We start from the raw sequence: 25,535 nt of genomic DNA, 5'->3' as shown, positions 1-25,535 counted from the left end.
CAAAACTGCATGCTTTGTTACGTTACAGTTGTCATAAAATAACATAAGTAGTTTAAATGCAACGAGCTAGCTCACTGTTTAAATGATAATGTAAGGCCAGTTTAATAATTTTTAACTGGACCACTCAATTATATAACGGATTATTAATCAATATTGAATAGATTGATAGCACCATTAATATACAATTTACTTCTCAAAAATTACACACATGCATTACATATAAAATATATCACAGATTCCCTTTGACAGGTAGGTAGTATATAGCCTATGTTTATAACAATGTTTGACAGGAAGATAGTATATAGCCTATGTTTATAACAATGTTACAGCAGAACATTGATTAATACGAGGAAGAACAATATGCTGTGTATTAAACATTTCAAAAGTCTTGTAAATTTCTTACATAAAAAGTCCCACACATTTTTGTTAAGATTTTACAACTGTAGGAATAGAAAGTGTTCAGATAGGCCCACAAAATATCTAAATTATTAACACATTAAAATGAAAATTTGTTTAAAATAAATAATTTGTAATGGAACATTTGAAAAATAAATGCAGATAACAGATCCTATAAGAACACAAAATTTATTACTCAAACATATATTTTCATTGTTCTTCTCACATACTGTCTACATATCGGGCACAGTCCATGGTCTTGTTGTATGACGGTGCAGCACTCGGTACAGAGACAGAGATGTCTACAAGGTAATATAATGACACACTTGTTCCTATCCTGACACACCACGCACAACTTGTTTTCTTGTTCCTGCTCAAGCTGGTTGAGCAAACCTCTTTTCGTATTTGACCTCCTTTGATCCATTCTCGATACAACACGAGATCGCAGACTTAGCATTGAATTGTTTGAAGACGAAGAATCATCTTGTACTTGGCTGTTAACGCTGTCGTCATCGACTGATTCATCACTTTCATGGGGTTCTTCATATTGAATTCCACGATTCTGGTTAGTAAACATTGCAAGTAATAATCTTTCCAAACCTGACCATAGCCAATGTAACGCATATTTTAGCCGATTTTGGAGATAAATAAAGCAATATATAATGAGAGTATGGTATTTCATACTAGCATATAATATACACAGTCCAAGTATTAATCCAGCTTGTGCCTCCAAGGGAATATCATAAAAGAATTGCATTACTCCATAAAAAATTGACGTAATTCCTTTCAGTGCGGATTCCACAAACGACATCACCTCTTCACAGCTTCGCCCAATAAGAAATACAAACATGCTTATGATATATACAAGTCCAAGTGGAATGAGCTTCAGTGCTAACCATATGCCTGAGCCAACTAATGTGAAACAATTTTTCAACACTTCTGGAATACATGAAATGAAATAAATAGTCTTCGTTACAATTGTGTAAATCGAATCCATTGTGAGAATTAAGAAATCATATATTCCCATACAGATGTTTCTCGCTGTTATCCACCAGCTACACACTGTATTTATAATCCAATTTATCATCGAGCGTATTATTTCAATTATGCAGGCTCCTTTATTCATCACATCTTGCAGAAATATAAAGTAATCTTCATACAATACTTTCATAACATCAAATAAAGTAAGAAAGGCAGTGCAGATGGATGTCGAAATGATCAATGCAAATTTTACGATGAACTGTCCTACTATGCTACTAATAACCAAACTAAAATAGGTTATTTTGCCAAACACATCGAAAACAAGTACAATCAATCCAAAGAGATCTTGTATACCCATCATTGTCTCGTAATTTCACGAATAATACAATACAGTAATCATTAATATTATTCGCTAGAGCTTCGTGAGTAATATTAACTGCCAATTTACATTAAAGACCTATGATCAACACAACTACCGGCGTATAAAATACTTCATGATAAAACATGTTTAAAAACATAACGAAATAAGAACAAATGACTAGCAAAATTCGTCATTTGAGCGCTGTCAGATATCTCCCTGTTGTTCGTCGAACACTGTTATATATAGTTATTTATGTTGTCCATACTGGTTTAATCAAACAGGAGTACGCCGGTTTTCTAAGGGGGGCGAGAGGAGGGCGTAAGAGGATGGATATGTTTCAGCATTAGCAAATATTTTTCATCAGAAACTGCAATGGCTCATAGATTATTGTCAACGGCAAGGAAGTTGGAGCGTTTGTTATGGAATGGTGTAAAACGAGGAAATATTGATACAAGTTTGGTAAGTATTTAAAATATAATATTTGTACATATTATAATTATACAGAGGTTAGGAAATAAATATACCACGCATTTGAATATTGGTTGAAATAATTTGTATCCCAAATCGTAGTTGTAACTACATTACTCTCCCTAGAGATTATATCCACCAGTATCGGTATTCGTACCAGTATGACTAGAATTTTCCTTTCATAATATACAACGTAGAGGTAGCTGCATTAACCATGATTGTCAGCTTTCAATTTACGATGTAAAGTAAATTTCTATAAAATTGTACATGTAGGCCTATATTTCGGATATAGGAAACAGTATGCATGAGAATTAGAGACCAATAACTTAACCATTTTCATTTGACTTGACCTTTTATTTATAAGCTCCTAGCCTGCCTCCTCCAGGACCTACATTACTAGTTAGGAGATTTCTGATTATGATTTGAAAATTGGCCCATTAGAGAAAAACACGGAATGTTCCAGTGATTTTGTAAGTAAAAAGCGTATTTTTGATCCATGGAAAATACTTTTCTTTTACGAAAATACTACCGTGTTCATTGAAATATAGAGCCTTAAATATTAAACTTCATGTCCACAAAAAGTCTCTCTGATTGAGGTTCTAGCTGATATGTACATCTGTTACCATGCAGTAGATCTCACTTAACTATATGTGTGAGAGGAAGAAAAATCGTTTGTATACATCTTAAATCTGATTAGTGTAATATGTAACTAGTCGGCAATGTATGCAATAGAGGGGGGAAAAGGAACTGGTCAATCTACCCCATTATCTCCTGGTTTATTTGTCTCATGAGTTATATCTTATGGATGTCACTTATGAGGTTCAAACCTGTCTTCGGACAGTTGACAAAAAAAAAAAAAAAGGATGGGGATAAACGTCAGAATCTGGATTCCTTACTTCCCATGTTCTAGTTACGCCGAAAAAATTATATAGAGATTAGTGTGATTTTGGACATTAATTTCTCTGAGTGTAGTGTATATGCATATAAGGGCACGACCCAGGTTAGTTTTTTCTATGGATCGAATTTTAGGAAAAAATATCTTTCACTTAGTTTGTTTGCTGTGGGTCTTGCTTCCTGTGCAAAGACTGTACCTTTATCTGCAAGCTCTTGACCTGTCAGCTATAGGAATGTGGACAACTTGTAGTTGTTTTTCTAGACTTGATTTCTAGATTCTCAGTGGCAAACAAATGCACCTGCCACTGCTACCAAAGCACTTTACTTCCACCCCTTCAGTTGTTTTCTTCTGAATGTCACTAATTTTGTTTGAGTTGTAATCCAAACTGGTAGTACCTGGAGTTGATTTTGTTTTTTCGTCTAATCACATCAGTTCTTGTCATTCCATGGAGAGGTGATCTACAAGTCTTATGTTTTTTTGTGGAAAGAGTTACAATAAGGAACTACAGAGGGTTCCATAAATCACACTAACGTTGAGAAATGACTATGAAATATTAAAAAGTGCTCACGACCCAGTGGAACCCATGTATGAATTTAAAGCTTTACATTCATTAGCCCAGGCTAGACACATACATACATTGCTCACACCATACAGAATCCCCTAGTACCTAGGACTTGAGAAGATGTTTGCATTCACTGGTGCTGAATACTGATGTAGCAAGGTTCCAGGTAGTTTTATTATGTACTGAAGGATGGTGAAACGTTGCTTTTATTTTTCATTTGATTGAGAATCATGTCAGTTAGAATGAAATGTATACTTAATTACATACAGTCAACTCTGGATATAGTGAACAGTGGCGGATCCTGCATATTTCTTAAGAGGAGGAAAGAAATTAACAGCACTAAATGGCACCTTCTTGATTAAAAACATGCTACAAATTAGCCTACATGCATACATGTAAGACCAGGTAGTGTTGGGGTTGGCCTTCTCTTCTGTATAGCAGTAATCTGTTCTTGTAAACTGATTCCTAAATTGTCCAAAATATATTATGATTTCACTTCCATTCATTGTTGAATAATTGCACAAATTAACAATTACAAGGAAATTCACAACCTCGTAGCATTTTCGAGCACACTACAGCATCACACATGTTGGAAGACACTAGCTACTAACTCGTAACCGGAACTGTTTTACGGAAATTGAAATGGGAAATAATCTGAGGAAAGCGAGAACACTGCACCCACCCACGTGGTCTGTTGCGTCACATGTACATTTTACAAGTTCAGTATCACATACTTTTGAAGAATGTCAGTTCTTGTAAAGCCATTATTGTTCAAAGCTGCCAGTGGCCGATTAATTTTTTATGTTAAAAATGATGTAGTTTGGAGTACCTACTTTCAGTTTCAACTTGGCTGTTGCCCTGTCTAGTAAACAATGAATAGAAGTGAATTTCAGGGGCCAACTACGTAAAACTACTTCCTCTTTGTTTTACATAAACCCGATTTTAACTTTCAAATATCCACGAAAGTTTCAAACCATGAATAGTAGCCTATATAAAGTGCAATGAATAATATTTTTGATTTATAATTTTAAAAAAAAGTTTACATAGCTTTGCGTTAAAACTGTTTTTGTTGTGTCTCCTCCTAGATGTGTTATAGTCCAGTTGAATGCAACGTCGTTAGGTGGCAGCGGTAGCGAGCTTGCTGCACGACCAGTCAGTTTCTATTTCCCGCCCATGACTGATTCAGAGGAGGATCTCCTCCCTCTCCGTTCATTTACTTGCTTTAAAACTCTGCTTCTTTCTCTGGCCACTAGTGCGCTGTTGTCTATGTGTGTTAACTGCAGTAAAGGAGGAATGGAGTGCCTTTCCTCTACACAGACAGTCTCACATCTTTCTCACAGTTTTCTACAGCACATGAGCGCGCGTCGTTTAAAACTCGATCAACTGAGTTTTCTTATACCTGTGAACTTAAAAATTATCGAATCTTCCTCTAAATTCAAGGCACATATTTTATTTGGTATTTACTTTCAAAAGAAGAAAATGTGAGGAGGACGTCCTCCCTTCCCTCCCCCGAGGAACCGCCACTGATAGTGAACATTCGGCTATAATGAACCTAAATTGTTGGTCCTGACCCGCATACATTAAAAAGTACATTAATATTTCCGTTTATAGTGAACCCTCGCTTCGGTTATAGTGAACTTTGTATCCTGACAAATTATTATTTGAATTCAGACCTTCTTGTATAAAATTGGAATAATGTGTTGAGAACAACATTCTAAGTTCCTTACTCCTTTAGTCTAAGGACAAAGATGGGATTAGTGTTCCTAGACAATGAGCTGTACTGTAAATCCAGGCAACGTGTGACGATGACCTTGCCTCACTCCACCGGCAAAGGGTTGCCATTCTGTTCTCAGACACACTACTTTACTATTATTTCTAATCCTCCACCATCAAAGGGTTGCCGTTTGTTCTCAGAAACATTTCCATTATGACAGATTAGCATCGAAACAAGGAAAAATTAAATTGCCTTCTTTTATTAAAAGGGGATGGACATTATGTCCAGAGCATAAATGAAGGTAAGATTTCGATGGCTTTCAAATTCCATCAACCCTCTCCCAGTTTCCATTAAGTGACCCGGGAAATTCCAAGGCTGAGTACGCAGTCACACCATAACAGCGTTTGTCATTTCTACCTGATTGTCTCTTTCTAGTGTTCCAACAGTGAATGTACTGTATAAAAATGTCGAAGCGTAAAGTGTTTTCTTTGGAAGATAAGGCGAATATTATAAGTGACTTTGAACATGGTCTTTCACAAGCGAACATGGGTCGACAGCATAGTTTAAGTAAATCAACTGTGAGTAACAGTGTAAAGTGTAATCCATTCCACAAAAATGAAATGTTTTATTTTCTTGTTCACAATTTCATTCATTTCTGTTATTTAAGGTTAGGGGAGAGACACTTAGGATATAGTGACCGAAATATGCAAGTCCGCAGAGGTTCACTATATCCGGAGTTGACTGAACTTACAAATGGCTTTTAAGGAACTCCAAGGTTCATTGCTGCCCTCACATAAGCCTGCCATTGGTCCCTATTCTGAGCAAGACTAATCCATTCCCTAGCATCATATCCTACCTCCCTCAAATAAATTTTAATATTATCCTCCCATCTACGTCTCGGCCTCCCCAAAGGTCTTTTTCCCCCCTCAGGTCTTCCATATGCTACATGCCCTGCTCATCTTAGACGTCTGAATTTAATGTGCCTAACTATGTTAGCTCAGGAATACAATGTGTGCAGTTCTGCATTGTGTAACTTTCTCCATTCTCATTCAACTTCATCCTTGTATATAAAAAAATAGTTTTTGGGTCTTCTTAATTACTTACGTGTTTTTCGTTCATGATGTGTTGGACTCATTAATGCAGTCACTCTGTCACACAGATCAGTTACTGGTATGTTATTCATTATCAAAAGATGAAGTACATTAATGCTCATTCTCCATGTAAATAGGCTACGTAAAATTCTAATAATCATTTGCAGTAATACACTAATTAGACAGAAAAGTATTCTAGAGTACACACATTAATTAAAGGAGATGAATGTAGAAAATGATGTTTTATTTAACAACGCTCGCAACTGTCGAGGTTATATCAGGGTCGCTGGTGTGCCGGAATTTTGTCCTGCAGGAGTTCTTTTACATGCCAGTAAATCTACTGACATGAGCCTGTCGCATTTAAACACACTTAAATGCCATCGAACCCGCAACATCGGGCACAGAAGGCTAAAGCTATACCACCTGTGCCACCCAAAGCGATTGGATGTAGATCTTGAAACTTTTTTTTTTTGTTTCTAATTAGTGAAAAATCGATTTCGATATTTTCGCGAAAATACACATTTACAGCATTCCGAAAGTTGACTGATTTTTGAGCATGCTCTGTGTCTGTCCTTCCATCCATTCATTTATTCATTCATCTATCTGTCAGTCCATCCATCCATCCATGTGCAGTGATTTCTCCTATTGACTTTTGTTCATGTTCAGTGTCTACTGATCAATTTGTATCAGACATGTATGATAATAAGTTACATATGTATATGAAATCTTTCAAATCCAAGTTAGAAAATTATCTTATGACGAGTTGCCAAACTAACTTACTATTATGACAAGTGTTGTATTGCATGTTTCCACGTATTCACATTTTTTTTTATGTTCTAGTGATATTCAACTTGTTTTATATTTTTGTTTTCATATTTTCCGATAATGGTATATCTCTAATGTGATAAGTTGAGCTATATATAATCATAATTTTCCTTATTGTGTGTACTTAAAAATATTGTATTCACTGTATGCTTTGTACTGCACTATTTTATTACTACTATTAGTATTATTACTACTGTTATTATTGTTATTATTATTATTATTATCATCATCATTACTATTCTTATTTTTATCATTATTATCATTATTATTATTATTACTATTCTTATTTATTATTATTATTATTATTATTATTATTATTATTATTATTATTATTATTATTATCAATAATTGTCTTTTTTTTATACTTTGTATGCCTCATTTATTTTGACCTGCTGTTCACATTTTATTATGCTTTTTTCTTTCTTTCTGTATGTTATATATTATGTCTGATTTCTTCTTACTTGTTGTTTACATTTTATTATTATTATTATCTTATTCAGTTTTGTGTGTAAAATTGTAGTGTACTTTGTAAATTTGTAGTGTTTTTGTAACACAGTCTTTACTCCTGGTTGAGTGTTAGAGAAGGCCGCATGGCCTTAACTCTGCCAGGTTAAATAAATTATTATTATTATTATTATTATTATTATTATTATTAATATTATTAATAATTTTAGTGAAAAATTAATGGGTCTTTATTTGAAACCAGAAACACAAAATGGCAGTTAATTCGATATAATCTCAAACACATTATTATTATTATTATTATTATTATTATTATTATTATTATTATTATTATTATTATTAATAATAATTTTAGTGAAAAATTAATGGGTCTTTATTTGAAACCAGAAACACAAAATGGCAGTTAATTCGATATTATCTCAAACACATTATTATTATTATTATTATTATTATTATTATTATTATTATTATTATTATTATCGTCAACATCATAATCATGATCATGTTAGTTTCATAGGATAAATAGATAAATGAATGAACTGATCAGTATGTCCCTGAACACATATTTTTTTAAGAAATAAATTATTTTATTCAAAATTATTTTTACTTTTTGTTGCGAATTCTTTAAAAGATCAGCTGTGAATAGGTTTGGACCAAGAGATTCCCCTGTTAAAAGAAATTTCCGCTCAGTTGTAAAAGCATTTGTTAACTCATGGTGAAACATTTAAAGAAGATCTGAAATCATTACTTTCGGTCAACAAATAAAACATTGAATTGTATCTCAAGTATTGACGACAGTATCCAAAAATGTAAGCTAGATCAAGTATTTTGATAAATCTTTCAAGAAAACAGAAAACAACAAAAAGAAGCAATGTTAAACTTTATTATTTACTCCTCATAATACCATGTAACATAATGATATACATTTGTATATCTACATTATAAATTGTGTGTTACAGCTTAAAAGGAACCTTACATTACTACAAAGAGCCCCTGGAGCTCCTAGTTTGGACACAGTTTTGCAACAGTGGAAGTTATTTTGTGAGCGACCTCCAAAAGGATTCGAAAAATATTTTAAGCCTGGTGGCAACAAGCAAGCTTCACAGTCAGAGAAGCCATCTGTCAAGGAAACCAAGGATGCTCCAAAGGAAGCTCAGACACCGCCACCATCTAAAGGTGCAGCGGGACCACAACCATCAAAACCACCAACTCCTTCCAAACCCTATGATCAATGGTCATTTGGAATGTTTGGTAATCAATCTAGGTAAGTTTTATTTATGGAATAGTAATGAACGTCTCATATAGAAACTATCTCACGGATACTTCATGTGTAAAACAGGAAGTTAAACTGTGTATAATATTCATAATTTGTTTATTTATATTGGCAGAGTTAAGACCATAGAGCCTTCTCTTACATTCTGCCAGGTCGCAAAGTATACAAGCAGTGAAATTTAACAAAAAGTTAAAAAACAGAATACTAACATATTACAAAAAAATTATAGCATAACAAAATCGACACTAAACAGTATGAAAATAATATCATAATAGAAAAAAAAGTAAACTTACAGATCTAAAGATTGGAATATAATATAAACAACTTAGTACAAATAGTTAACAGGGAAGAAGAATACAACAAATGGAATGTAATAAAATAATAAAAAAGTACGAAATTTAAATAAAAACCAAAATAAAAAAAACTATGATAATTCATCTGGTGATCATATCATATTGTTTTCTAATGCCAGGCTTTTGACAAAGTAATTTGACCTCTTGCACTGCAATATTTTTCAAAGATATTGTCATGGTCAGCCACTGAAGCACAGATTTTGAGGTGTTCCGATTCCATTTCTTGATTTGAGTTGCACAATGGGCAGTTAGGGGACTGATATATTCCAATTCTATGCAGGTGTTGGACCAAACATTCATGGCCTGTTGCCAATCTAAATGCAGCTACAGACGATTTTCGTGGTAAATCAGGAATTAACTGTGGATTATGATGCAGAGAGTTCCATTTTTTCCCTTGAGATTGTGTTGTGAAATTTTGTTTGTTGAAGTCTAAGTATGTAGATTTAATAAATCTTTTCACAGAGTAATACGTAGATTTAATAACAGGTCTGTAAGTAGCAGTGCTGCCCTTCTTTGCTAAAGCATCCACATTCTCGTTTCCCAGGATTCCACAATGGGATGGTATCCATTGCAATACAATTCTTTTATTGAGTGTTATTAATTGACAGAGCATTTTAGTTGTTTCTACTGTTTGAGATATGAAGGTGTGTGTCTAGATACTATTGATAGAATAGCTGCTTTGAAGTCTGACAATATAACTGCATTCTTAAATTTATTGATGTGACATAGAAGATTCCTGAGACTTCCACCTATTGCAATGATTTCTCCATCACAACTTGTTGTTCCATATATATATATATATATATATATATATAAACACTTTTTTTTTTTTACTCTCGAAGGTATGTTTGAGAATAAGGTGCTTAGGAAAATATTTGGGGCTAAGCGGGATGAAGTTACAGGAGAATGGAGAAAGTTACACAACACAGAACTGCACGCATTGTATTCTTCACCTGACATAATTAGGAACTTGAAATCCAGACGTTTGAGATGGGCAGGGCATGTAGCATGTATGGGCGAATCCAGAAATGCATATAGAGTGTTAGTTGGGAGACCGGAGGGAAAAAGACCTTTAGGGAGGCCGAGACGTAGATGGGAGGATAATATTAAAATGGATTTGAGGGAGGTGGGGTATGATGATAGAGACTGGCTTAATCTTGCACAGGATAGGGACCGATGGCGGGCTTATGTGAGGGCGGCAATGAACCTTCGGGTTCCTTAAAAGCCATTTGTAAGTAAGTAAGTAAGTACTCTCGAAGGTATATGTTTGAGAAAATGAGCACTACAGATTGCTGGCTAGTATTGTGTGTGGATGGGAGGACATTTTAATGTATAACTTGGTCAGTTGAGGCATTCCCTGGAATATTAATGTATGTTATGTCGTTTCTCCATTTCTGGCATATATTGAATCCTTAATAACACATCTCCCTCCTGACAGAATATTATTATCCTCTAACAAACCTAGTGTCCTCTAGAAACATTTGAATGTCATTATGCGCCATGCTGTAATGCTATGATCTAGGATGTTTGATGCTCTGTATCTTAAATTCAAGATTTTGTAGTTCTTGTTCCAGAGAACGCCTCAATTTCATAGATATCTAAAAATTTCTTTCACAGATATAAAGGTAAGAGTTCATATTAAATTACTATAAGAAAAATGAAAGGTTAATTTTTTTACCCTCGAAGGTGTGTGTAACCTCTTAAACTTTATTGTGTGTAGTTTATTCTCTTATGAGGAAATAGTAATTGTTGTAAGTAACAAGAGATAAGTGAATTATTTTGATTTTAGATCTGGTGGTCCTGGAGGCAAAGCTTTTGGGGAAGGAGGAGAACGTGAGAAATGGATAATTATTGGTATGGTTGGTACTGTGGCACTTCTTGGCACCCTTGCCTACTATGAGATGGGATATAAAGAAATTGCCTGGAAAGAATTTGTAAATAAGTAAGACTTACTGCATATTTATTTCATTTTCGTGATACATATTACCAGTCATATTTGTAATACCCAGTCTGTAGCACTTTGTTGCTCGGAGGGAATTTTTTTCCTGTTATTAATGCGACTTTTGCATATCGAATGTTTAACTTAAAACTAGTTCTAAGACACACTTCATTATGATTTTAAAATAATCTCAAGTAATTGATTACATTAATCATCATTTAAAGTATGAAATTTCAGGGAAGAGATTCCCTTGACACCCTCTATGTAAAGCCCTGCTCTAACAATACTAAATTCAGTATTTTTATAAACACTGTCTTCAAAAAAAGTATTGTTTTAATATTGTTTCTCTAAAGTATGCAAAATGTAGAATTAGCCTATCTTGAAATACAGATATTTACTGCTCTTGCCTACAGCTTTACCAACTTTCTTCCACAACATTTCCTTTCTAAGGGTATCTGTGTATTCTTTGGAATCCATACCTGTAGTGTACAGGGCAGGATGATTGGAATCAAAGTCTGATGATTTATTTGTAGGAAATTGGTAAATACACGATGTATTGCGGCCATATTGATTTATCGTCATTCGTTTGTATTCTAAATGAATGATGCAAATCTAGTCTTTTAGGTGAAGCTCCCTGTAAAGCAGATTTGAATAATTTCAAGGGAAAAATTGTTCCGGGGCCGGGTATCGATCCCGGGACCTCTGGTTGAACGTACCAGCGCTCTACCACTGAGCTACCCAGGAACTCCACCCGACACCGTCTCAACTTTTCCCTTTATATCCACACAACTCGCGTGGGCTGACGAAACGCCAGAGACCCACAACAAGTGCACACAATCTCTGTGTGACTTGGAATTGTGGTTTTCTGTTAACGTACACAGTAACGTATATATTATGCAAATCTAGTCTTTTAGGTGAAGCTCCCTGTAAAGCAGATTTGAATAATTTCAAGGGAAAAATTGTTCCGGGGCCGGGTATCGATCCCGGGACCTCTGGTTGAACGTACCGGCGCTCTACCACTGAGCTACCCGGGAACTCCACCTGATATCGTCTCAACTTTTCCCTTTATATCCACGCAACTCGCGTGGACTGACGAAACGCCAGAGACCCACAACGAGTGCACACAATCTCTGTGTGACTTGGAATTGTGGTTTTCTGTTAACGTACACAGTAACATATATATTATGCAAATCTAGTCTTTTAGGTGAAGCTCCCTGTAAAGCAGATTTGAATAATTTCAAGGGAAAAATTGTTCCAGGGCCGGGTATCGGTCCCGGGACCTCTGGTTGAACGTACCGGCGCTCTACCACTGAGCTACCCGGAAACTCCACCCGACACCGTCTCAACTTTTCCCTTTATATCCACGCAACTCGCGTGGGCTGACGAAACGCCAGAGACCCACAACGAGTGCACACAATCTCTGTGTGACTTGGAATTGTGGTTTTCTGTTAACGTACACAGTAACGTATATATTATGCAAATCTAGTCTTTTAGGTGAAGCTCCCTGTAAAGCAGATTTGAATAATTTCAAGGGAAAAATTGTTCCGGGGCCAGGTATCGGTCCCGGGACCTCTGGTTGAACGTACCAGCTCTCTACCACTGAGCTACCCGGGAACTCCACCCGATACCGTCTCAACTTTTCCCTTTATATCCACACAACTCGCGTGGGCTGACGAAACGCCAGAGACCCACGAGTGCACACAATCTCTGTGTGACTTGGAATTGTGGTTTTCTGTTAACGTACACAGTAACGTATATATTATGCAAATCTAGTCTTTAGGTGAAGCTCCCTGTAAAGCAGATTTGAATAATTTCAAGGGAAAAATTGTTCCGGGGCCGGGTACGTTCAACCAGAGGTCCCGGGATCAATACCCGGCCCCGGAACAATTTTTCCCTTGAAATTATTTAAATGAATTATGTTCTTTGCTGTCGATTTGAAGTCAAGTCAACTCAGAGCAGTGAATGCCAACGCAGATCGCTGCAGCCTGCACTGAACATTGTAAAGTAACCAGCTCCTTATACTTATACTTTGAGCTAGTCGAACGATGTTTTCGCTTGGTGACGATTGCTATAGTGAACCATAGCTTGAGGGTGAAACCTAACCATTTTCCCCCTTATTATTACATTTACCAGTGGATTAGAGTGACTTTCTAGTTGTCAGGTTGAATTTTCTTTTGCCAACTTTGTTTCGAATATCGGTACTAACATTTACTACAACTGGCAGTTACTTTCTAACTGTTATGTTGACAGCACTGTTTTCCTTTGAAGAAGTTGCTAACATTCATGAAACGAAAGTTACTAGCAAGTGTTATTTGAAATTTGAACGTAATTAATAATGTTAATAATATAGCAATATTTAATAAATAAACAGTATACATTTTAAAGTGCTACCCGGTTTTCGGAGTTCATATATATCATTTCATGTGGTCAAATGAAATACACCTTTAGCTTAGGTCTCATGAATCATAAAATGGTTAGCCAAACCAATGAATTTAATGTTGCCAGACGAAAGATATTTTGTATTAGATCAAATCAGTCATTCATAAATAAATACATTTATTTATTTATTATTGTTTCAATACCTAACATTGTGACTTAACCTGCTTTGGTGATATCTGGCAACATTTGGCAACATTGAGAAGATGACCATATTAGCTTTTTAGGAACAAATGTTACGTGAATCTCACTATAGTTGCTACATGACGTGTGTGATTAAACAGTGTTTTTCTATTGCTTCTTGTACACTTCTTATTTCATCTGTTTCTTTTCCAGCTACCTGGCTAAAGGCATTGTGGAAAAGTTGGAAGTAGTAAACAAAAAATGGGTACGAGTACGTCTCATGTCAGGCAACACTGTTGATGGATCAGTAAGTATTCCTTCCTTTATGCACCTGTAGTTTACAGATTCTCCCCCCTTCCCCCCCCCCCTTCCAGATTTCATCCACTGAGGAAGAACTTTCATGTTTCAGTGAAATTTCAATTTTAGAATTTCTCTTTGCAATGCTTTGTAATCAGTTATGGTGGCCAATATAAGAACAAAAACTTTGAAATTTAGCTTGGTTGACAGTAAAGTTATATCGGCATGGTAGACAAAAACTATCAGTTAAGAGTATACAAATGACATAATGCAGTTAGCTACCACTAAGCATTTCTTAGTTTTCTCAATTCCCCTTGAAACTGATAGTGAACTGATTTTAGTAAATTGTAAAGTCGCAGTGGACCCCAAATTGATGAGTGTTATGAAGATGAAGAAAAATGTAGTAGCAGGTAGATTGGGATCCTTCTTATAGAGTTCACTTAAGAGTTGTGTTAGATATTTTAAGAATGTCTTTTATTTCAATTCTCATTTGATAATCACATCGGATATGAAGAATATTGGACTAAATTGCTTTCCGATTACTGTACCTTGGGATGTCTAAAGTTAATACATTTGGCAGGAAAGAATACTATCTCGAGATTATTGTAGGCGTAAAATGACTGCCAGGAAAAGTCAGTTGTATGAATATATATATATATATATATATATATATATATATATATATATATATATATATATATATATATATAGACACACACAAGTAAGAGACTCCTGTTTTTCTACATTACTTCTCTAGGAAATATATTTTTCTTTCATTATATATATATATAACTATTTTTTTAATCTCACTAGAATATGAATATATATGTATATATATATATTCATATTCTAGTGAGATTAAAAAAATAGTTGTGAAGCGAAAATAAAGATGAAAGGTACCACCAATAAATGCTTCTTATGGAGACAGACAAAAATTATTGTACTTGACACTTTTGTGCGAGAAGTTTGCATAATTGTCATGTACAGTAAAAATCCCTCATATCCGGCACTCAAATAACTGACAATACCAAAAAAACGGCACTTTTGACTAGGCCAAAAAAAAGTCATTCATATGAAAGGGAAGTCGGACGAAGACGTAAGTTGTTCCATTATCTCACATGACGCATATTGTGATTATTCTTTACATTGTTCACGCGTGAAAACAGACAAAAAAACCCGTTATGTCCCTGGAGTAGATTGGGTAGCATTGATAAGCTGTCACTCGGGCCTTGCAAACAGTGCGCTGAGACGATATCTTTAAATTTACCACTTGAACTAGCTCGTTTCGAAGAGGTGTTGGTTGAGTCTAAATAGGGAAGTGTGAAATTCTCTGTTCCTACAGCGCGTAAAAGTTTCATTCGACTGATTGATAGTATAAATAAACAAGCAGACATTAGAGATATGTTAAAGAGGTTCAAATCATCGAGCGCTACTTCATTGTCTTCATAGTTGCGACGTTGGCTGCACTGCTCTTCACGTCACATGGCCGCGATTTAAAATTGTCATAAGGTTACGAAAACTTCTAGTATTTTTTTACACTATTATGTATTACTATAATTATGAATTGATGAATATACATTGTCGTATTCAGTACTAAAAATTAACATTGTATATATTTCAAAACTTTATTTTTAAATATCTATATGAAAATTACTAAATTTCAACATGGGAAAAAATGTTTGTGCAGTACAGTATGCGTTTACATAACCTATAAACGTATTTTCTAATTATCCGGCACAGGCTTTGTTCCAGAGTTGGATAAAGCGCCAGTATGTAAAGCTGAAAACCCGGGATTGAGTTCCGCTGCCAGAGAGAATTTTTCTCCCTTCTACCGATTCTTCACCATATGCTAAAAGTAAGATGACCTTTTACTTTTTCTGTTTCAGAGTGTGTTATGGTTCAACATAGGGAGTGTTGATTCATTTGAACGTAACCTGGAGAATGCTCAAATAGAGATGAATGTGGAGCCTCCAAATTTTGTTCCTGTTATTTACAAGACTGAATTAGAAGCAGCCAGCATCACTGGAATTCTTCCAACATTATTAATTATTGGTAAAGTATTTATAAACACACAATAGCCGTAAAGTATGGACACATTGGGAAATTCACTTATATAGGCAAATAGAAGTGCTTACACATATTTTTAATACAGAAAAAACAATATGAGAACATTAAATCACATTACATGACATAATCAGTATGTTGTCCCTCACAGACAGTGTAAAGCTCAACACAGTGAGCACATTCTAACTTCTTCCACGTTGTTTTCTTTTGTAGCACTTATAACATGTACAGGTGAAATTTCTTTTCCTCAAAATCTTTTAGACTATAGTCCAAGATACCCTCAGTTCCATAGAAATTCAGCATGTTGATTCGTCACTGTGTTGAATTACATGGGATCTCTCTTGGGATGACATTCATTGAAATGGTCTGCTATAGTCCCGTCGCTCTGATTTCCAGCAGCCAATCGCGTTGCAGGTCGGCTACATTTAAACGTGTGCGTCTTGCGATTCACTGATTCATTTCTTAAGGCTCGATAAATACTTAATATAATCGCCCGCCATTTTAGCTCTTTCGTTGGCGTTCGCAGAAAGCACATGAAGACGTTATTTGCCACTCAATTATTTGCTGAATTGCATTGCGTTTGATTTATTATCATAGAAGCTACGAAATGATAATGTTTAACGGTGTGGCAAATAGATTCCTCGTATGGTAGCTCGGCAACGTAAGAACAAAAATGGCGAACGATACTACCTACCTAGACTTTATAGAGCCTTCACTTTCTAAGACGTAAGCAAAGAGGCGGAGTCACGCCTGAAATAACAGTGTCGGGACTATAGTAACTGACATGACCAGCCTTTATGGCAATTCAAAAATATTAACTCCACACGTCCATCTTTTGTCAGCGACATTTTTAATATACCACAAAGAACACTTGTAAAAGAGAACAGAAATCTAACCTTATAAAATTGATTCATTGCTTAACTTATTTATAACTTAACCTACAACATCATTTTTGTTTCATATGTGTTTTTTTTATATGGCTACTCAGCTGTGCAGTGTAGTAATTGTAGAGAAATTAATGTGCAGCAAGATCTATTAATGCTTTGATGTGATCATGATCAGATAATCAAACACCATTAAATAAAACACTACTATTACTATAAATGTTGTAAGAAGTTAACTCTTTTCCGTGGTTTCATAACAGTGTACAGGTCTAGAATTAATGATTTTACTTTAAATATAGAAAAATTTGTATATTACGAGTCATAATTCAGTGGTCATTTATATTACATGTATCATGTTCTTTATTCTTTTGCAGGATTTTTAATATACATGATGCGACGATCTGCAGAGATGATGGGTGCTAGAGGTGGCCGAAAGGGAGGAGGTATATTCGGCGGAGTTATGGAGTCAACTGCTAAGCTTATCAATTCTAATGACATCGGGGTGAGATTTAAGTAAGTTTGAGGGGTTACTGGTAAACTGTGGCAATTGGGAAAACACATGGACTTATTTTTCGTCAAATGGATTCTTTTAGCAGGAAATATGACAACCTCGTTTATGTATTCAAGAACGTGAAACATCTTTCTCTTTTGTGATTAAATGGCAAATAAATTGCAGAAAAAAAAATGTTAATATGTCAATTTTAATAATAGAATAGGCTGATATAAAATTATAAAGTGCTTACGATTTCTGTTGTTGGCAAAAGTGCAATTTTACACAGACCACAAAAATGTCATTTTATATATTTTGGTGAAAAGTAATCAGTAATGTTCTTTTGCTTTCGAGATTCATTTAAATTCTTTCTTACACAAGTATGAATGTCACGAAGTGCAACAATATCAGTGTAATTTAAATCTCATTGATCTACATAATGTAGAACAGTATCAACATGCTACAAAGCTGTAATGTTCCACACAGTGTGTTCATCTTTCTACTAGAACCTCCTCTTCATTATCACACCATTCTATATGCCAGATACTGTGTAAATGATGTCGTCTTCTGGCTTAAACTGAAGTCCCATGCCTCTACACACAACCATTCTTCAACATTTTCAAATTCTTTAGAGCAGACAATTAACGTGATGTCATTTTCTTGTGTATGAAACCTGGAAGTTCTCTTGTTGTACTTCTCAGCCATCATGCTACAGTTCATGGTGAATTACTCTGTATTGTAGTACAGCTTCTGAGTCATATTTATTATTCTCTTACAGGGATGTTGCAGGTTGTGAAGAAGCAAAATTGGAAATCATGGAATTTGTTAATTTTTTGAAAAATCCGCAACAATATATAGATTTAGGAGCTAAGATTCCTAAAGGCGCAATGCTTACAGGTATGTAATAATTCCCAGTTTGTTCTGTAATTTATATTAAGTAAGAAAATTAAGAAAAAATGTTTTCTCTGGCATCTACATTACTTTTAGTGTTGCCAATCTTCCCATATTTCTCCCGTACTTGTCCCTAATTTTTAACAGTCTCCCAGCTCCCATATTTTCCCTCTCGAGCTTTTTCTTCCTTATTTTCTATGTAATGTAAAATTCTTTATTGTAAACATTTGATTTTGCCATGAATGATTGTTTATATGATAAATTTTAAGATTTTGTGTGTGTGTGTGTGTGTGTGTGCGTGCGTGCGTGCGTGCGTGCGTGCGTGCGTGCGTGCGTTTTTTTTCTTTTTCTTTTTTTTTCCAACACCTGTATAAAAGAAATTGTGGGTTTGAAGTCGGATTTTCGACAGTTCAGATTATTGACATTCGGATTATCAATACTCTACTGCAGAGATGGGCATCGTGCCTCACTTGAGAATTTGTGCCTCACTGACCTTCACAGAGCTTATCGCTCTGAGTGACATCATCTTCACAGTCCCCGTTTCTCCCTCACGCAGCTCCTGGGCGTGGGCAGGTTCTATATCAGTTTCATAAGCAATATCAGTGGTGGCATAATGGCATTATCAAAGCAGTGTGTACGCGTTAGAAAACGATTATTTCATGAGAAATGGGAGGAAGAGTTTTTTTGCTGTTTAGAAAGAGAGAACATACGATGTATGTTATGCTCGAAAATCCTATTAGGCATTAATAAATTTAATATAAAACGACATTACTCCTTATGTCATAAAGAACATGCTGAATTAGAAGGTAAGACAAATTACATGTTATTTTTCGTACTATTCCGAAGAAAATTTATGATCTTAACATTTGCATAGTATACTAAATACGACATTATACCTTAAACACGCTGCATTAAAAGGTACGAGGAATTAAATGTTGTTTGTACATATTATTTCCAAAAGAAATTTATAAAAAAAAATATATATATCAAATATGCGTAGAAAACGAAATATGATTTTCTGAAATTATTTTAGGTCGAGAACGTGCATATCTATTAAGTAATCTTGATAAACGCCAGAATATTCAAGAAAATAAACGTAGACAATGTGATGGAATATTATTGGCTAGTTACGCAATTTCTCGCCTGTGATTTAAATCAATTCAGCTACGGAGAAACAGTAAAGAGGTTTATGATTAAAGCTGCCGAATTAATTTTCCAAATTGAATAAAAGTTTTCGAGTCTCTCACGTTAACCAAGCGCTTTCCTAATAATTCGCCACTGACCGCCTTAGCGATTACGATAAGGTGACGCAGGTCACAGCAGTTTATATTTCCCATCCTACTCTGCAGTCTCCTCTCCTAGTAAACAAACTATTTCAAATCGATTGCCTCACATAACCGAAAATTGTGCCCATGTATGCTCTACTGCATCATATTTAGTCAATATTTTATTATACAGTATGCAAGCTTCTTAATGTGCCTGATAATAAGTTTTATATTTAAGTATTACTATTAATATTATTAATTTTTATTGTTTCAATGTATATTTCGCTTCTGGTAGTGTGGAAGAGAAGGCCTCATGGCCTTAACTCTACCAGAATAGGTAAATAAATAAATAAGTAAATATTATTCTCCACCATATCATTTATTTGTTGCCATAACAAACTTTCGTTTGTCAGTAGCACAGATCACGTTTATAGACAATTTCGCATTATATGAGACATCATGTATTATTACTATTATTATTTTAAGAAAGAATAAAAGTATGCCACGTCTTTCCTATGAATTGTGATGTAACAATTCATATAAACAAGAAAACGTGAAAAGTAAAGAACCCTTTCTTCCCTTCTGCCTTGAGGATTTCAGTGAGTGTTTACATCAAGGGTGGCTCATATTTTGGATAGACTATATGTAGTCATCTTCTTATAACAAGTGGCAGAAATGTCATCTTATTCTGGACACTATTAGTTTCATTGCAGCCTAACCTTCATTATTATTTCTTATTTTGTCCTTGGTGGTACATTGTACACTATGGAGCTGATGTTCGTAAATTTGAATCCAGCTGAAGGCAATGGGATAAAGGGTGATTAAACCTGAGCATGGTTTATTCCAGGAGGTAAGTCAAGTTGTGGGTCCTGTATTACAGAATTACAGATTATAAGAGAATACTATCCTTGATAGAGGACTACATGCAATATTTGTTGACCATTTTTTGCTCACATTGAATTTCAGTACTGAATAATCTCTCTGGTTCGGTGTGTAGTTTAAATAAAATACTGTTATTAATTGATGAACTAGTGGACTTACTCGTGTTAAATATGTAATATTTGTCCGGCTTACAGCTGTTTCAGTGCTTCACGCACCATCATCAGAGCCTACTAGATCGCGGCGTCATATCGAACTTCTCTGCCTGTTAAGAGGGTGTGTTTTATTGTTGGGAGGTGTTGAAGTGTGGAGTCGAATGTGTGTGTGTTCTGAAATTGATCTGTGTGTTGAGGATTTGATTGGGGTGTGTTTTAGTGTGTTTGTATATTTCGTATTGTTCTAGTGTGTTGAGTTTTTGGTTCTTGGGTTGTGTATGTAGGATTTCCATGTCCGTATTTATGTTATTGTATGTATGGTTAGTATTGGTTATGTGATCGGCGTATGTAGATGTATTGTGTCCTCTGGTTATAGTTTTAATGTGTTCTTTGTAGCATGTTTGGAATGATCTGCCTATCTGTCCTATGTAGAACTTGTCGCAACTATTATATGTGCGTTTGTATACACCTGTGTGGTCGTATTTATTTGTTTGTGTTTTTTGTGTGTTGAGATGTCTTTGTAGTGTGTTTTCTGTTCTGTATGTTATGTTGTATTTCTGTTTTCTGAATGAAGATGCGATCTTATGTGTGCTTTTGTTTTCATATGTTAGTGTGATGTATTTCTTGTGTCCAAACACGCTACAAAGAACACATTAAAGCTATAACCAGAGGACACAATACATCTACATATGCCGATCACATAACCAATGCTAACCATACATACAATAACATAAATACGGACATGGAAATCCTACACACACAACCCAAGAATCAAAAACTCAACACACTAGAACAATACGAAATATACAAACACACTAAAACACACCCCGTTCAAATCCTCAACACACAGATCAATTTCAGTACACACACACTATTCGACTCCACACTTCAACACCTCCCAACAATAAAACACACCCTCTTAACAGGCAGAGAAGTTCGAGATGACACCGCAATCTAGTAGGCTCTGATGATGGTGCGTGAAGCACTGAAACAGCTGTAAGCCGGACAAATATTACATATTTAACATGAGTAAGTCCACTAGTTCATCAATTAATTATATTCAAGTGTTAAAAGTGGTGTATGCAAGATTCAAAATGGAAAATACTGTTATTATTACTACTTCCCTTGCTGCTGCTGTTGCCATCACCGCCAAATTACTACTACTTACTTTACTGTAAGATTTGAATATTATTATTTGAGTGTTTTCACATGCAAATGCAATGATTGTTAATTAATAATTATATTTATTTACAGGCCCACCTGGTACAGGTAAAACACTGCTTGCCAAGGCAACCGCTGGGGAGGCCAATGTACCCTTCATTACAGTCTCTGGGTCTGAATTCCTTGAGATGTTTGTTGGTGTTGGACCATCGAGGGTCAGTTGATTTCATCAAGCTGACTAAAATGAACAATAACAGTACAAAAATTTTTTAAAGTAAATAGCAAATCACAAGATAACTAAAATTAATAACAATACAAACGAATTTGTGAAGTAAATGACAAATCACAAGCTAACTAAATTAGCAATACATATGAATGTTTGAAATAGATAGCAAATTACAAGCTAACTAAATTTAATAATAATTGAGACACAATTGCAGTGACAATTCACAGAACTAGCAACAAACCAAAACTAGTCTGCAGAAATTAAATGCGACGAATGAGAAGATATGTTAACAATACAACAATGTTTGATTTGACTTTCCAGGTTCGAGATATGTTCGCAATGGCCCGCAAACATGCTCCATGCATCTTATTTATTGACGAAATAGATGCAGTAGGTAGGAAACGTGGAGGCCGCAGTTTTGGTGGCCATTCAGAACAAGAGAATACTTTAAATCAGTTACTTGTTGAAATGGACGGTAAGCATTATACTGTTTCCTTATGTTATTCACATGCATTGCATTTACACTTCCTGTTGGAATTGCGACGTATTAACTGTTCTATTGTAACTTTTTTTTTACAATTTTTTTTGGATGCACAAAAAAATTTTAAAAGTTACAATGTCTTTAATCTCTTGTTAACTATAAATTAAAACATTTTGAAAATATGCTGTTACTGTACGTTTTATCATAAGTATGAGCATTAATATTACAATAATATTGGTAATAAGTCTTTCTGCGAAATAAATTTATAATTTAATCATATCTAATAGTTTATTTTATAGCTTATAGCATACTGGCACCTGTAATACATTGATAAAAAATGTGACTGAAAATTTCGCAAAATGGTTCTGCTCCTGTAGGGAAAGAGCTCCCTAACATATATTTTTGGTGGCTGCAAAAGGGTATCTGTCGGATACAGGGGGGAGAGCCATTAATCCTTTCCATTGAAGGCTTTAAGGAACCAACCTGGACAAATACCCAATGTCCCATCCCTACCTTCCCGTGGTGCAGCTGTTAGTAAGCATAATTTTACGAGCTGAACTAAAGGGAGGGGCTATTCATCCATTAGCACTGGTCAGCTTGATGAGTTATTGACTGAATTTGGTATGATTTTCCTCTATAAAAGGTAAAAAAAGGTATCCCCGTAACATGCCATGAAGGCATTTGGGGGGCACGGAGGTAGAGCCCCATGCTTTCCATGACCTCGGCACTAGAATGAGGTGGTGTGGTCGGCACCACGCTCTGGCCGCCTTTTACCCCCGGGAAAGACCCGGTACTCAATTTTATAGGAGGCTGAGTGAACCTCGGGGTCGTTCTGAAAGTTTGGCCAATACCTAATTCCCTCTTTACCCTTTCCTATCCAGTCCTCTGACTGAACTCTTACTTTCTTCGACCCCGACGGCATTAGAGCATTCGAGGCCTAGGGGTTCATTTCCCTTTCCTTCCTCCTCTTTCTACTTTTCTGTTCCTAGTGCTGACCTGCTATGGCACTAAAATCGTCCTCCAGTGGCTTAAGGAGGGAAAGCTGGTGATCAACAAGATCTCCCAGCTAGGTCCAATGGACCCGTCAACCAACAGCAGGTGTGGTCCTCCAGACATTCTGAGGGTTGTGTGTGAATGAAGTAGCCACCAAAACGTTAAAATATGGTGTTCACTTAAATCGGCTACAACTTGCCATTTAACCCTGCATAGAATTGGAATATATCAGTCCCCTAACTGCACATTGTGCAACTCAAACCAAGAGATGGATTCGGAACACCTCAAAATCTGTGCTTCAGTGGCTGGTCATGATAATATCTTTGAAAAATATTGGAGTGCAAGAGGTCAAATGACTTTATTGTCAAACGCCTGGCATTAGAAAACAACAACATATATTTTTGAACTTCCATCCATCCCCAGATCCCTCAGCCAATGGGAATTGGATACGTCACTCGCCTTTTTGGTGCCACACAGGATGCAGGAAGTGGACATGACATTGCCACGTAGATATATTTCCTAACTTTCCTTCCATGCTTGTGTTCTGATCATCCACTCACTTGCCATCAGCTGTCCGCCATCGGGATGAGGGAAGGATGAATACTGTTATTTGCAACATTGTGCTCAGGTCCTGTGCATTCCACGTGCTTTACTAGAGGTGTAAGAAGTCGAATCTTTCTCTGCTACCACTGTACCAATGCTTTCTGCATGTGAAGGATACATTACCAATTGATTCTTGATTGTAATATTGAAATCTTATTTGGTTATAATTTTAATTCAGAATATTATCATCAGCATATGTTTCCACTCAGTTGTGGGTCATCTCAGAACATAGCCTCCTCCACAAAGTCCTGTGTGGCCACAATTCCTCCTCTTGAATTCTTTCCCAATTATAGTCTCTCTCTCTTTTAAATCTATGCGTACTTAATCTAACCATCTAGCCTGGGATCTTCCTAATGTTTTTACACCTTCGACTTTCATTTTCAATGCCCATCTTGATATTCTTCTTTCATTCATCCTTTTCAAATGACGAACCATTTTAATCTCATTTTCATTATTGTATCTTTTAGTTTTGAACTCCTAATGTCTGTCTAATAACATCATTTCTGATTTTGTCCCTTCTTGTTTTCCTTTCTATGATTCTTAAAATTTTTATTTCTCCTGCCTGGATTCTACTTATGTCCTTAGTTATGGTTTAGGCCTCAGCACCATACGTAACTACAAGCATGTAAACATTTATACATCATGATTTTGATTTCTTTTGACATCTCCCAGTTCCACAAAATATGTTTTACTGTGTTATAAAATTTAGCACCTAGTCCAATCCTATTAGTGATTTCTTGTTGAATTTTTCCTGTGTATGAAATGTTGCTTCCTAAATAATCTACTTTCTAATATTATATCGCATAAAATTATGTAATATTGTAATCATATTATTATTTTGATTTCTTTTGACACTTCCCAGTTCCACAAAATATGTTTAACTGTATTATAAAATTTAGCACCCAGTCCAATCTTATTAGTGTTTCTTGTTGAATTTTTTTGCTGTGTATGAAATCCTGCTTCCTAAATAATTATCTTCTTCCTAATATTGTATTGCAGAAAATCATGCAATATTGTAATCATTATATAATATGAATAGCCACCGGCATAGCTCAGTCGGCTAAGGCACTTGTCTGCCTATACGGAGTTGCGCTCAAGCGCAGTTTCGATTTTCCAGTCGGGTTGATTACCTGGTTGGCTTTCTTCCGAGGTTTTCCCCAACCATAAGGCAAATATCAGGTAATCTATAGTGAATCCTCGGTCTCATCTCGCCAAATACCATCTCGCTATCACCAATCTCATCGACGCTAAATAACCTCGTAGTTGA

General features: G+C 35.4%; 1 protein-coding gene across 2 annotated transcripts in view; it reads left to right on the top strand.

Moving 5' to 3' along the window:
• The first annotated feature begins 2,019 nt into the window (after positions 1-2,019).
• Positions 2,020-25,535, top strand: part of Afg3l2 (AFG3 like matrix AAA peptidase subunit 2) — a 38,877-nt gene continuing 15,361 nt past the window's right edge. For both annotated transcript variants that reach the window (XR_011336584.1, XM_069849016.1), the window contains exons 1-9: positions 2,020-2,197; positions 8,715-9,019; positions 11,171-11,323; positions 14,093-14,186; positions 16,063-16,228; positions 17,499-17,637; positions 18,393-18,511; positions 22,059-22,180; positions 22,513-22,666. Coding sequence is in view for 1 of the 2 variants with exons in the window: in XM_069849016.1 (XP_069705117.1) it covers positions 2,111-2,197; positions 8,715-9,019; positions 11,171-11,323; positions 14,093-14,186; positions 16,063-16,228; positions 17,499-17,637; positions 18,393-18,511; positions 22,059-22,180; positions 22,513-22,666 (1,339 nt within the window). In the remaining variant the exon portion in view is untranslated. The remainder of the gene's footprint in view (positions 2,198-8,714; positions 9,020-11,170; positions 11,324-14,092; positions 14,187-16,062; positions 16,229-17,498; positions 17,638-18,392; positions 18,512-22,058; positions 22,181-22,512; positions 22,667-25,535) is intronic.

The sequence above is a fragment of the Periplaneta americana genome, chromosome 16, assembly GCF_040183065.1.
Source record: "Periplaneta americana isolate PAMFEO1 chromosome 16, P.americana_PAMFEO1_priV1, whole genome shotgun sequence".
Classification (NCBI taxonomy): Eukaryota; Metazoa; Arthropoda; class Insecta; order Blattodea; family Blattidae; genus Periplaneta; species Periplaneta americana.
This window is presented reverse-complemented; position numbering and strand designations above follow the sequence as displayed.